The sequence below is a fragment of the Aythya marila genome (assembly GCF_965140915.1).
Source record: "Aythya marila genome assembly, chromosome: 2".
Taxonomy (NCBI): Eukaryota; Metazoa; Chordata; class Aves; order Anseriformes; family Anatidae; genus Aythya; species Aythya marila.
Genome location: NC_139043.1, coordinates 95,209,814 through 95,224,192, shown reverse-complemented (window position 1 = coordinate 95,224,192; position 14,379 = coordinate 95,209,814). Strand labels below are relative to the sequence as shown.

Below are 14,379 nucleotides of genomic sequence, written 5' to 3'. Positions count from 1 at the left end.
ATATTCTTTTGATGTCTTGCAAGACTTTTTTTCCTTTACTGTTAATTTTGTATATTAAAACATGAAAATGTTTTGGAAATATGTACTTTTTGCTGTTTAGAATCTATGACTGACTTAAAAAGAAATCATTTCACTTTCATACTTAGAAGTATATTAACAAAATATTCCTAAATTCTGAAGCACATAGAGTTAAGTATTCCTTGAGGAACTGGTCTGGCATTCTTTCACATGAAAAATTATGGCTAACTTCCATAAAATCAAAACCAGCTTTTTATAACTTAATATTACCTTTTATTTCACACAAAAGCTGGGTTCTCAGTAATAGGTTGAGCAAATATGATTTTTCATTTCTTTTATAAAATACTGGATTAGAATTACTAATAACTCTTTCCCTCTCCAAGGAAAAAAGAAACAGATGATTCAGTATGAATTTCAGTGGTGAAAAACATTCCAGTTTTAATTAAATCAATTTATCAAAGATTTTCAGTTTAGGTAATTTCTATGTTTATTTCCTGTTCAGTATAAAATACCATTATGGACAGTGAAGAAAAATACTATAATGCGTCTGCAGTTCAGTGCATGAAATTTATCTTCGCATGGTCAAAATGGTAAAATATATAATATGCTTTGCTCATTCTGAACCTGTGCATTTTCAATAAGCCTACTTGTCTTTATTTTTATAGTTAGCCACAGGTTGATAAAACAATATAAATCTTACTGAAGCAGATTAGATTATTTTTAAACAAATCTAGCAAGGTCATGTGAAACTAAACAAACAAATTACACAATACTCACTGTCACCAGTAGTATTACATTTTTTGTAAAGACAAAAAGTAGATTTAGGAATTAAGTGGCTAAAAAGCTCATCCATGTTTTCTAGTTTTCACATTTTAGCAATCATTTTGCTCACTCTTGGAACTCCAAATTGCTTGACCTCTCTGAACATAAAAACACATATCTAATATTTGAAAAACAGTAGGTTTGTTGAAAAAAAAAAGTGACACAGCACTGAATTATTAAACTTAAAATTGAATAAATTCCTTTTCATTTTATAACAAGATGAGAACCAATAATAATAATAAAAATAACACCACCACCACGAAACAAACAACCTAACAAAAAAACCCACAGGACGTGTGCTATCTCATAGACTAGGAGTGCCAAAGGCTGTAGGCAAGATGTACAAGGTAAGAATGGATGTGCAGCATCACTGCTCACTGGCTGTAGACAACTTTTAAACTGAAGTGCCTTCTTCTGGTGGACATATAGTCGTGCCTGTGGTACCATGCCTTAAGACATTACTTAAAACTGATTATCACATAAGCCACAACACATTTCCCACAGTAAATATGCTTTTATAGTAAAGCACCATGAGAAGTGTACGGTCCAACCTATTTTTTTTCCCAGAAATATCCTACTCCATTTCAATATTCTTACTGGCTACTGGGATTGTCTTATGCTAACATCATTGTGCAACCAATTTAGCAACAGCACTCAGACCCAAATCTTGCACGTCCAAACACACAGAATCACAGAATCGTAGAGTATCCTGAGTTGGAAGGGTCCCACAAGGATCATTGAGCCCAACTCCTGGCTCCACACAGTACCACCCAAAAAAGAAATCCTATGTTTGAAAGTGCTGTCCAAATATTTCACGAACTCCAGCAGGCTCAGTGCTGTGACCCTGGGGGTATCCCAGTGCCTGACCACCCTCTGGGTGAAGAATGGCCTACCCCCCATCCTGACCCTCCCCTGTCCCAGCTCCATGCTGTTCCCTCGGGTCCTGTCGCTGTCCCCAGAGAGCAGAGCTCAACACCTGCCCCTCCGCTCCCCTCGTGAGGGAGCTGCAGGCCACCATGAGGCCTCCCCTCAGCCTGCTCTGCTCGGGGCTGAACAAAACAAGGGATCTCAGCTGCTCCTCAAACATTCTGTCCTCTAGATCCTTCACCATCTTTGTAGCCCTCCTTTGGACACTCTCTAATAGTCTTAGGTCCTTCTTATACTGTGGTACCCAAAACTGCACACCAGTGCAAAGCATAGCAAGACAATCCCTTTCCCTCGACTGGCTCACAATGCTGTGCTTGATGCACCCCATGACACGGCTGGCCCTTTTGGCTACCAGGGCACAATGCTGACTCATGTTTAACTTGCCATTGACCAGAATGCCCAGGTCACTTTCCACAGGGTTGCTCTCCAGCCTCTCTTTCCCAGACTGTACATACATCCAGGATTGCTCCATGCTGGGTGCAGAATCTGGCACTTGCTCTTGTTGACAAATAGTTCTTGGAACACTTAGGACAACTTCAATCTCAGAAAGTAAGCTTTTCTCAGAAGAAAATGGAAGAGCTATCTAGACAAAGGTGCTCAGAGGCAGACAAATCAGAGAAGCAGAATGTAGCAAGCAAGGTACTTTGGGGTGAAGACTCAGAATGAGTCAAGGAGTTGCTAGGTTAAATGGAGAGTATGGGATTGCAGGGTCAAGCTGCCAGTGAACATCTGGTTAACTATCTTTTTCTTTGTCCAGCTTCATAATCTATAATTTTAGTTGGTTAGCCTTGGAAGGGAAACAACAAAAGAGATTCCTCCTGTTTATAAACCATGCAGATATCAATACAATGCCATAAAATGCAGTGTAGGGTTTTTTATGGATTACAGTTTAAAAAGAGTGAATAATTTAGTATGCAACCATTTAACTAAGAATTGTGTGCCAGAACATATGTAGAAGGAAATCATTTAGGAAAGTCTGTACAATAGCTCTTCATCTTCCATGCATAACATCTTTCTCTATGCAATGACATGCTCCTCAGCAAGCCTGTTTCTCTCAAACTCTGCTTTTTGCATTTCCGTTCACATTTTTCCCAGATTTGTCCCTAGAGAATTGCATTCAGTGTGGTAAATAAGCCTAGTTCAATTTGAAGCCAGAATTGGGACTGCTGACTGTCCTGTAAAACAGGCACTGAAGCTACAAATTCATGTGTCTGGGCATAATTCAAATCCCATGCATAGATTTTATCTGCACTGCAGTTTATCAGAACCGGGTTCATTTCAGTGCTCATGTGCTAGGACATATGTCCACGTTATAGTGTTATGCAAAAAGAGACATCAGACACTTTCTGGCACATAGTTTTTTCCCTCCTTAGGTCACACTGGTAATTCAACCAGTATGATTTCCTGGCACAGATACATTATTCTCCTACACCAACTCTCATAGGATTGATGCAAATTAACACAGCACAACTCTCTTGTAGGATTCAAAGAGGCCATCCACTGGATCCTAGCAAGTGCTAAGTATTTTGTCTTTTTCATAGAGTTGTACATTGGTTTTATGGAACTGAAGCATATTTGACAGAACAAGTTTTAATTCACGGAAGTAGGCAGGTATCTATGAGAAGATTAAAAACATCCCATGGGGAAGGCAACTCACTAAACTACACTTACAAAAAAAAAAAAAAAAAAAAAAAAAGACCAGAGTTTAGACCATTTGCCAGATGGTGAGCTGTCATAGTTATGCTTCTCAGAGATTAAAGCAGCAATATCAGCATTTAATCTTTGCTCCTCAGTAAGCAATACATATGTTCCTACCCTTTGAACTACAGTTTAGACAAGAAAACTAAGAAAAGCTACACTTCATTTACCCACAGTTGTGTTGGACTCTCCATAAAAATGTTTTATAAATGAAGACTACCACACAGCCTTAAAAGTGAATGATTCTCTTGTTCCCTTCTTTCTTTCTTATGGGGAAAGATATTCTCTAAATATAAAGTGTATTTGGCACTGGGTAATACACTGTATTGGCAGCTGGGTAGTATAAACCCTGAATGAAGGTCAAGACATCTAAGATGTTCTAAGGAGAAAGGAAGAACTTGTCTTCCACTGCCCTTTCTGGTATCCCGGATATGAGGCACTCTTTAGCCTCTTCAGTTTCTAAGCACTACATTATGCTGGAATAGGCAGCTATTATTTATTTTATTTTTTTTAGCCTGCAGAGCTGTGATCAGATTTTAATCTGTCTCATTTCTAATGAATAACACCACAATGTTGTATTACACAGCTTTCCAGAGAAGGATTGCTGCAATATCTCATCTGCCAGGAAGAGTCAATGTCTTGGCAGGCTCTTTATGAAATATCTAAATTGAACTGCTCAGATACTCTGTCATATTCTCTACCATGTATCTGACAGTCAAGATGTTATCAATAAATCTACTCATAGCTGGGTAGCTTTGTCAATACAGGTATCCACATGTTTTGCCTCCAAAATGCCTGGATGTCCATTTGCAGGTGAGCCTCTAACTTAAGCTATGGAATTACTGGTGGAGAAGGTGAACTGGAGGATTTCAGCTCTCACCTCCACCACCACGTTATCTATGTTAGCACGCATGTCACTCGCTTAGATTGAGGCCACATCCAAACCCGTCCTTGGCCCCAAATTTTAAAATTCAATTAACTTGACTGTTAGAATGAGATCATGTTCAGTCAGCATCCAAAACATCTATTGTATTTGGGACATCAGATGGAAACTGTTTCATTCAATTGGAATTCATATATTTCTTTTTTTTTTCTTTTTCCTACATGCAAGATACAAGTCAGTTGAAAGCAGAAGTGTTATTACTCATGCAGTTTGCCCGTGCATGCTTAGAATTTTCAAGCGTATTTAAGTTGATGTACTAATGCATATCTTCCAACATCCCTTTCTTTGAGCTACAATTTAAAAATGACTTTTAAAGACATCCTTAAGCCTAAATTTACGTTCCAATTGTGATTCAAAGAGGCTGGTGTCAATATGTACTAAAACTTACGGTATTTCCAGGGAAAATATAGAACATATATTTCTGCATATCATAATAGATATTTCTATTTTGCATTGCACAATTCTATATTGTACTGAAATTCATTTAATTAATTTAAATTGTGTTTACTAAAATAAAAGGTATTTTATGTCTATTTTCATCACAATTACAGTAAACAGCCACCAGTTCACCGATCTTATGTTTACATCTCCTTGACAAGAATGAACATTTTCAGAATTGAATAGCTAAGTTACGTACCTAACAAGTGACCATATATTTCTATGAAGAATAAGTGATTGTCTAGATATATGCTTATTTATTGCTTTAGTAATTCATTTTGCAGAGGAAATCAAGAGATAACTTTAAAATATTGTTTGATAGACTCGTCTGGTCTTTCCTATAAAACAAACAATATGTTGTTGACATATGGGAAGGCTGGAATCTCACTGCTTTTTCTAACCTCCTGCCTAAACACACTTGCTTATATGCATCTGTTCTTGTTCTAACATATTGGTTTAAAAGTCTGGCTTCAAAGTTCTTAGTTTTCTGATACCATGGGTTAAACACCTGGCCAAAAATGTGGAGTTCACCAATAACACATACTGGAGTCTTTTCAACCACAGATGGGAAATACAAACTGGCTTAAAGTGGACACACATATATGGTTCTATATAAACATGATCTTATACTTTAAGCATTCAAGTTTGCATCTGTAGTATGTAGGAATAACGCACAGTTAGTTTGCCATGCTTCAGACCTTTTCCAGGTAGATTCTGTAGTGTCCTAAACTTATATAGGTTGACGTCCTTGTATAAATTTCAGTATTTCAATAGTGTTCAGTCTATTATTATTTTTTTCCGGTTTTACACATATTTAAGCATTTGCAGGATTTTGATTATGTATTTTATGTATTTGATGCCATCAGCACCATTTAAAAAAGCTTCCTCTTGCTGCTCAATCATTTTTTCATGTTCATATGCAATCTAAGATTCATAACTCCTATATCTAGTTTATCGTTGGTTGCACTTCATAGTATTGCTAAAATATAGTTTTAATTTTACCAGATGCCAAGAACCTAAAAAATCATTATAAGAGAGAGATGCTAAATTATTCTGTCAAATTTCTCTCTCTTTTTTTTTTTTCTCTACCATTCATATGAAATAACGCAAATCACTATAAGCAAATAATTCAATCTAGAATGCTATGAAGCTAATGGAAAGATGCTCAGTGTTTCAGTACATGATAATCTACCTTAAAAGGGCTCTGAGTCCAAAACTTAAGAGTTTTTTCACATATATGACTAAGACTGATGCTTTAGGCATGAATATTAAACCAGCAACAACTTGCTTTGCTTTACATCCTTATCAGTAACTATAAAAACTTTGATATGCATGGGCATATGAGGGCCTACAGGAAAACTGGGAAGAGACTTTTTATCAGGGATTATAGTAATAGGATAAGAATAATGGAATAGAATAGAATAATGGCTTTAAAATAAAAGAGGGTAAGTTTAGATTAGATACAAGGAATAAATTCTTCACTCTTGGGGTGGCAAGGCCAAGTTGCCCAGAGAAGCTGTGGATGTCCCATCTCTTGAAGTGGCCAGGTTGGATGGGGCTTTGAGCAACCTGGTCTGGTGGGAGGTGACCCTGCCCATATCAGAGGGGTTGGAACTAGGTGATCTTTAAGGTCCCTTGAACCCAAACCATTCTTTGATTCTATGATGACATTCATTGACATTTGAGGGCAGGACTAGGCCCTCAAAATGTCATTTGTTAACCTTATTATGCAGTGACATGCTGTAGCCACTTCTGCTGTAGTCACTCTTAGGCAAATTTTATTAGCCTTCTACAGATGACAAAAAAGTCAAATATCACAACATAGTCACCACCTTCTCTTTATTCCACAAACAGTATCACATACCTTAAGCTTCTTTACACTTGTGCAAGGATCATTGGAGAAACTCTCAGTATCTGAAATTTCAATATCTTCACCATACAGGACGCCAGTCAGATCATTCCTCACCTGTCAGAAGTTGAGAAAAAGGCAAACTAGTGAACTCAGTGAGGCAGAAGAAAATGGACCATATTTATCCCTGCAATGACAAGCAATAGTCTCAATGGTGGTAATATGCACACACATTTTTTTCTATTTCATCTAAAAATTGATCAAGGCAAATTCTTTTACTACCATAATCTACTATCAACCGATCTACCATGTCAAGAGTTTATATTATATGTGATGAAAATTTCATAGTGGACTCCCATTTTGAAACACGGGACCGGACAATTCTTGTGAATTTCCAGTGCTTCTAAGACCAAAAGCCTTCTTATAGCCAAAGCAATGTTTGAGACCATATAAAGGTGAAAGACTTGTCAGAAAATTCTCTAAGATTGTGAATTCCAAGGACTGACTTGAAATCACTATCAGCTGGCCCTAGCATGAATCAGCAGAGCTTAGCTTATGTCACTTAGGGTTGATAAAGCTTAATGAACTGCTCTGTGCCTCCCCCTTTCCTATGGCATGCATCTTTTCGTGGGGCATCAAGTGTTTAAGCACGGTTTGCTAAAAGGTGACACAAGTAACCATGTTATGTACAGATTTTCTCATCTGATTTTATGGTGGCAAGATAATTGAGCTGCCTAAGAGCACAAATATGCCAAATAACATACAAAACAATCTGGTGGACAGTTGTAGGGTGTTTGCTCTTGTTGTTTGTTTGTTTCCTGTTTTCCATACAACCACTTCAAGGTTTTCTGTCTTAATCACTGCTGTTTTTCGTCCAGTCATATGATTGCAAAACCAGAGCTTCGTGTTACTGTTTCTAATACATGAGCAAAAATAATTTTAGATGGAGATAACATGGTTACAGATTGAAGCAAAGAGAGAGGCACTCTGATTTTAATTTAATAAAATTATGATCACACTCATTTCACTGATTACCTTTTTTGTTTGTAACAATATCAGAAACAGGAGAAACAAATCATAGTGTAAAAGAAATAAAAACAGACATTGCATACAAACACAGGAAATACAATGCGTATGTGACATTGTGTTGGAAAATTTAGAAGTACGTAAATCATATGCAGATACTTTCCAATGACCCTCTCCATGAGTCAGTAGAATTACAGATTTTAAATCTCCCTTCTAACTGTCCTTTTCCTTAATGTCCTTTGAAAGACAGTCACAGTCCATTCTAAACAATTAGAAAATATTTGCTATACAGTGGCATGGCCAAGAAAAGAACAGGAAGTGTTATCTGTCCTTCACCAGTAGAAACTCCTCCATTCAAATTTAGATAACTGTAAAGTTTATTTTATGAGAAGACAATTTAGCCATCCAAAGACCTAGGTATTGATATATTCCCTCTGCTGAAAGCCTATCACGCTCATGCCTAAGAATGCAGTAAAAGCTAGAGGGTGCAATGGGACATGAAATGTCACAGGTGAGACATCTCAGTTTAACTGGCAGCTTTACAGACAAACTCATCACTTCAAAATCCTTCTGCCTTTCTTTAATGCATGTTTGTGAGTGTCTCCCAGTCTACACATGTAAGTGGTTCTGTTGGGTGTATTTCATGTTTGTATGTTATTGACAAAATACTATGCAACTATTTTTGGTATGCTGTTTAACTGTTAGATAAAGACATGTTTTGGGGGTAAAAAATAAGGACATTTTTGTACTTTGGTTTTGGCTGGAATAATTTCTTTGTAGAGGCTTGTATGATGCTGTGTTTGGGATTTTTGATGAAAATAGTGTGGATAACACACTGATGGTTTTGGTGTGGCAGAGCAGATCCAAGGACATTCAGCTTCTTGTGCTGTCCTGCCAGAGAGGAGGCTGGGGGAGCACCAGGAGCCAGGAGGGGAGACAAAGAGACAGCTGGCTCAGGCTGACCAAAGGGATATTCCATATCACTTGGCAACATGCTCAGCAATAAAAGCTGTGGGAAAGGAGGAGGAAGGGAAGGATGTTCGGAGTGATGGTGTTTGTCTTTGAAAGAAACTGTTACATGTGTTGAGCCCTGCTTTCCTGGAAGTGGCTGACCACCTGCCTGATGATGGGAAGTAGTGAATTCTTTGTTTTGCATGCACAGTTTTTGCTTTAACTCGTAAATTGTCTTTATCTCAACCCATGATTTCTTGCACTTTTACATTTCTGATTCTCTCCCTCATCCCATGTAGAGAGAGTGAGTGAGAGGTTGTGTGGTGCTGAGCTATCTACTGGGCTTAAACCAGAACAGTCCTTTTTGCGAATTTCTCTTTAAGCTGGTTCTGCATGTTTCTTGGTTGACCAATGAAGTACTTCTAAAGGTCATTATGATGACACTGATTGTCTTTATTACTTCTTTTAAGGCCTCTGCTTCACCCTAACACTTTTAGCCATACTCTCAAATTACTGAGCCATATTGTTACTTTATTATAAGGCTTTTTACAAGGCATAAAACAAGTGGACACATGGACAATTATTTTATTAAAAATTAACCAGTTTTAGAGAAGTAACAATCAGAATGTGCCCACCAAGATTTGGGTTATATTCTTGTCCTGGTTTCAGTTAGCACAGAATTAATTTTCTTCCTAGTAGCTGGTGGAATGCTGTGTTTTGGCTTAGAATGAGAAGAGTGCTGATAACACCCCGATGCTTTAATTGTTGCAGAGCAGTGCTTATACTAAGCCAAGGACATCTCAGCCTTTGCTCTGTCCTGCCAACGGGCAGGCTGGGGGGTGCAGTAAGAGCTGGGAGGGGACAGACCCAGGACAGGTGACCCAAACTAGCCAAAGGGGTATTCCATACCATCTGACGTCATGCTAAACAATATATAGGGGTGGCTAGCCGGGGGGAGGGGGCCGGACTGCTCGGGGTTAGGCTGGGCATCGGTCAGCGGGTGGTGAGCAATTGCATTGTGCATCACTTGTTTGTACATACTATTATTACTTTCGTATTATCACCATTGTATCATCATTATTATTATTATTATTATTATTTTCCTGTCTTATTAAACTGTCTTTATCTCAACTCACGGGCTTCACTTTCCATTTCTCTCCCCCGTCCCAGAGAGGGAGGGGGGAGGGTGAGCGAACGGCTGCGTGGTGTTTAGCTGCCAGCCGGGTTAAACCACGACAATTCTTCATTCTTTTGTGATGTTATAGTTAGTTGTATGACATTCATAGACATTCTATGAAGGTATATTCACTGACCAAAAAAGAAAAACAAAAAAGCCAACAAAACAGTAAATAGTTGTTTTCTCCAAGTATACTAGTGAAATGGAGGACTGATATTTTAGCTCCAGCAATCCCATTAGCTGCTCCTTATGATACCAGTCTTTCTTGATACAATGTAAAATTGCCTTTCTGAAATAGACAGTTGGTAATATCAAAAGAAAATAGACCTCTCTTGATCATAGTTTAGCTAATGTTCAAAATCCATCTCCTTAGTATTGAAGTTCACTAAAACTATCATATGATGCTTAGAAAAAGCAAATTTTCTCTTAGCTAACAGAACTGTACTTTCCAAAGTCATACAAGTTGTCATATGTTTCTAGCCCATAGTGTCCTACCTTCTTCTATAAAACAAGATTTTTTTTATTTTTTTTTTTCCCCAGGCTTGCTTTTCTGATATTTTCTTCAGTTTTTCTTTTCCTGGAACAGTTTTTAGTTGTTTTTGCAATCTCAGGAAGACTAGATCAACATTACTCAGTTGATCTGAGCGGAGAACAGCTGATTCACGCCAACTATCTTCTTGTCAAATCAGACCATGGGAAAATTATAAAAATTAAAAACTATTAAAATAGACTAGCATTTACAGATAAGACTCAGTGGACTGCACCTGATTAGAAGAATTATTCATAGCTACTGCCTTGCTATGCTTAGAACTTGTTCATGAACTTTACATTTGAGGTGTTCCTTTTTCTTAAGAAATAGGCTTAGGAACCATAATGAATCTTTTTTTTGAACAACACATTTAAATTCAGCCACTGAGAAATATCTATTCATCCCACCCCACCTTCTAGAAGCCCAGTACTCTGAAGCTTTCAAAGAACTTGGACTTTCCATTGAACTATTTCTTAATCTCCCCAAAGTCACATTTTATTACATTTGGTGCCAGAGAAGTTGAAAACCTTTCTTCTCTTCACTGCCACAATCAGATTTTGGCTGTTTTGCAGATGCATCTGTTGTGGAGATTTTGCCAAAAGAAAGGTGTTTCTATTTCTATTATAACAACTAGATATTAGAAATTTTATCAGAATTTACAGCATCACCTTTTTTTTTTTTTTCTCCAATCAAATCAAGTAAGTTTTTTTCCCCAATTTGTCACACAACTCATCTAACAAATCTTATCTTATGCCTTGGTCTCAGGGTGTTTTCACTACATTTTTCAGTCTTTGCTTTCTATTTGCATAATTTTGGCACCCTGCTCAGGTTCTTTTCTTTCTAAATATTCTAAGTATCTGTTGACACAGTATTGAGACTTGTGTTTCTCTGCCTTCTTACAGAAGTCCTTCACTTCTTTGAAACAATTTAACTTTGGATTCTTCTGATTTGGATTTGGGTCTGACATTAGAATTTGGAAAAACTGGCCTCCAGTTTCTACAGCAGCCAATTCTTGTAGAAAATGTTGCAATTTTGGACTGAATTTGTGAAACTCGGAATAGAAAATGCTGCACACTTTGCTTAAGCAGGTACTGGAATGTGTACCACCAGCAGTACATGCAGTTTGAGAGCTCAGCAGTAATTGTTCCATTCCACCAACACTCTGAGCGAAGAAAATTGAAAACAAGCAAGCAGACAAACAAAAAATACGCTTCTGCTTATTGCTTATTGTGTAGTATGAGATAACTTCAACTGGAGGAAATGGATGTACAAAGCTGTAATAAAACTGCATTAAAATCTGGTGGCCATCTGAAGTTCCTAAGTAAATTTTGCATCAATTTATAAAACAGAGATATTATAATTCCATGTGATTTAGTCCATTGTTAATAATTTAGTGAAGCTTGTACCTATATGTCTGTTTACAATTTTATACATTTTAAAGAAACTAATATTTCATTTTCCCCAAACCAGGATTATCAGACCCGATAATCAATAAGGCTCTTGACGGACTCTAGTCCTTCACTCACAAAAAAAAAAAAAGAGTGCTTTACACAGCTCTTCATAGAAAGCTGGATGAAATTGGGATTTCACCTTACTTCATATTTAATAGATCTATATATAGTCATCTTCAAAAATTACTAGAGGACAAATATGCTTACTTAGCAACAAGCTAAAAAAAAAATAAATAAATAAGGTTCTATGTCATATGTAAGGAATGCAGCTGCAGTCAGAAAAGGATGGCCCTTGTGCTTGAGGCAATGGATGGAACACAAGGGAATTGTTTTTTATTCCTCATCCTACCAGAGCTGCTCTGTGATATAGCTCATATGACCTAAACAAGATTCTAAAGTTTGCTACCAATTCTGTCTGTTTCTCTTTCTGTGATGTGGGTGGTAGCAATACTTGCCTACCTCATAGCTGCTGTATCAAATTCAGTGATGTTTGAGAGCCAAACAACAAAGTCCCTGACCCTGCACCTGTGAAGGAAGAAATACACGGATTTTGAGGAGCCAAGAACTCACATTGAAAAGAAATAAATGAATTTCTTTAATCTCAACAAACTGAGAGAATAGACACAATGACTAAATGAGCTGAAAAAAAAAAAAAAAAAAAAAAAAAAAGAAAGTCTAGATGAGACCAAACTACAACATTCATGTGGTCTTTATCAGGAAATACGTGTTTAACAAAAGGAAATGAATGTTCGGAAACTGTATGGGCTGTCCTTACGGAAGAGGGAAGTGAGTGCTATTACACATTAACTGGACAAGGGCCCTTGCCTGACAGGGCTCCATCCCTCACTGCCCAAGTGAGGGGATCAGGACAGGTCTGGATATTACCAGTTTCAACCATGAGTCTAGACCATCAGCCAGGTTCATAGTGATAAGGTCCAAGGTAAAGAATGCTACAAGTCAATCCATGAGTCAGGGAAAGGATCGGATCCAGTGAGAGGAACTACTGTCATGCACACTTGGTGACTGCAGGGCACTGACGTGACAGGTCTGAGAACAAGCAGGGAAGTCAAGTCCGTGGGCCTAAACCAACTACATCCATGCCACTCACAGTTGTGATGAAGATAGGGACCAGCACTACTTCAGCATCACTTGGGCAGGGACTGATGGTCCTGGGACGAGCTGAAATGGGGTTGTGGGCGGAGGGCAGGCTTTGGGAGCTATTGGTGGAGAGGACTATTGGTATTCTCAAGTCCCTGACACTGAATTTCTATTGTTGGCATGTTGTTGACTTCCTGTGTGATCTCCATAAGATGATTCTATCTGCTCAAAGTACAGATGACCCCCTACTTCACAATGATACAAAAGTGCCAAGAGTATTGATTTTATTTTAGGTGAACAGATATTACTAACCTCAGTGGGACTGTTCACATAAGCATCTTCTCACCAAGAGTAAATTGCTAGTATTCATTTTATCTCAGTATTTCATTTTATTTTATTCCTTTTTCCCAGAAAATAGTAAAGAAAGGAGATGTTCCTGATGAATTGTCAATCTAGGGATGGTGGTTTGGATTTAGTAGCCTCCACTACTTAATATTTCAACCTCTGTTTCAGATGATATATTTAAAGGTATAGTTTGTTCATTTAATCCTAACTCTGCTGGTTACAAAATACATTTTATAATTTTTAGATTAATCATACTACTTTGCTTTTAACAGATATTTCCAATGACATTTTGGTTCACTAAAGCTGCATGTAAGTACTGCAAGCTAAATCCTTGTTGTTAAGGGCAGTCTAATCCTACCAGATGTTGATCATAAGAGACTCCTAATGAATAAGAACTGGTCAGACGAGAGAGATTACAGTCAGATATTTTACTAAGATTTCCTGCTGCTGAGATTTATACTGTGTACTTTATAATGTATTGTCAGAGTTTCAGTATAGATATATAAATATATGAGAATAAAATAAATACATAAATTAAAATAAAAAAAAAGACACTTCCTCATTGCATAGACCAAACATAAATTGTTAGTAATTGCAATGGATAGATTATGGTTTCTGGGGTTAGTAGAGATAGAAGCATCTCACCAGATACGATGTGTTACAAGCAAGCATAATTATCCCTATTTTCATTCCTCACATTTAGAGGTTTAGGAGCACTAAGTGAAATTTACTTACAAGAAATAATGTATCTGGAGAAGAGAGATTTAGAAATGCTAATAGTTGTCATTTGCCTTAAATATAGGAGAAAACTGAGGTATACTTATATAGATACACACAACATTTGGGATTATAAAAGCAAAAGAGCAGGTAGGACCTTATTTTGAACAAAAAGACAACACCAAACAAAAGCATGGATGAACCAAAAGGAAACAGTAAAATATAATCTCAGGTATTAAGAATAGAATCACACTTCCTAATAAATAAATAAATAAATTTAAAATACTTTTTTGTGTGTGTGTGTGTAAAGGAGAAAGAAAAACAGAGATGTACTGGACTTCCATTTTTTCTGGTAAATGCGGTTTCACATAAAGCTTATGTGAATGATTA

At 37.3% G+C, this 14,379-nt stretch overlaps 1 protein-coding gene across 1 annotated transcript in view; it reads right to left on the bottom strand.

The window, feature by feature from the left end:
- The window catches only part of GABBR2 (gamma-aminobutyric acid type B receptor subunit 2), a gene marked incomplete at both ends in the record, with an annotated part of 496,416 nt that overhangs the window by 238,628 nt on the left and 243,409 nt on the right, over positions 1-14,379 (bottom strand). The window contains one exon of the mRNA XM_082753404.1: positions 6,711-6,812. Within this exon, the coding sequence (XP_082609530.1) occupies positions 6,711-6,812 (102 nt within the window). The remainder of the gene's footprint in view (positions 1-6,710; positions 6,813-14,379) is intronic.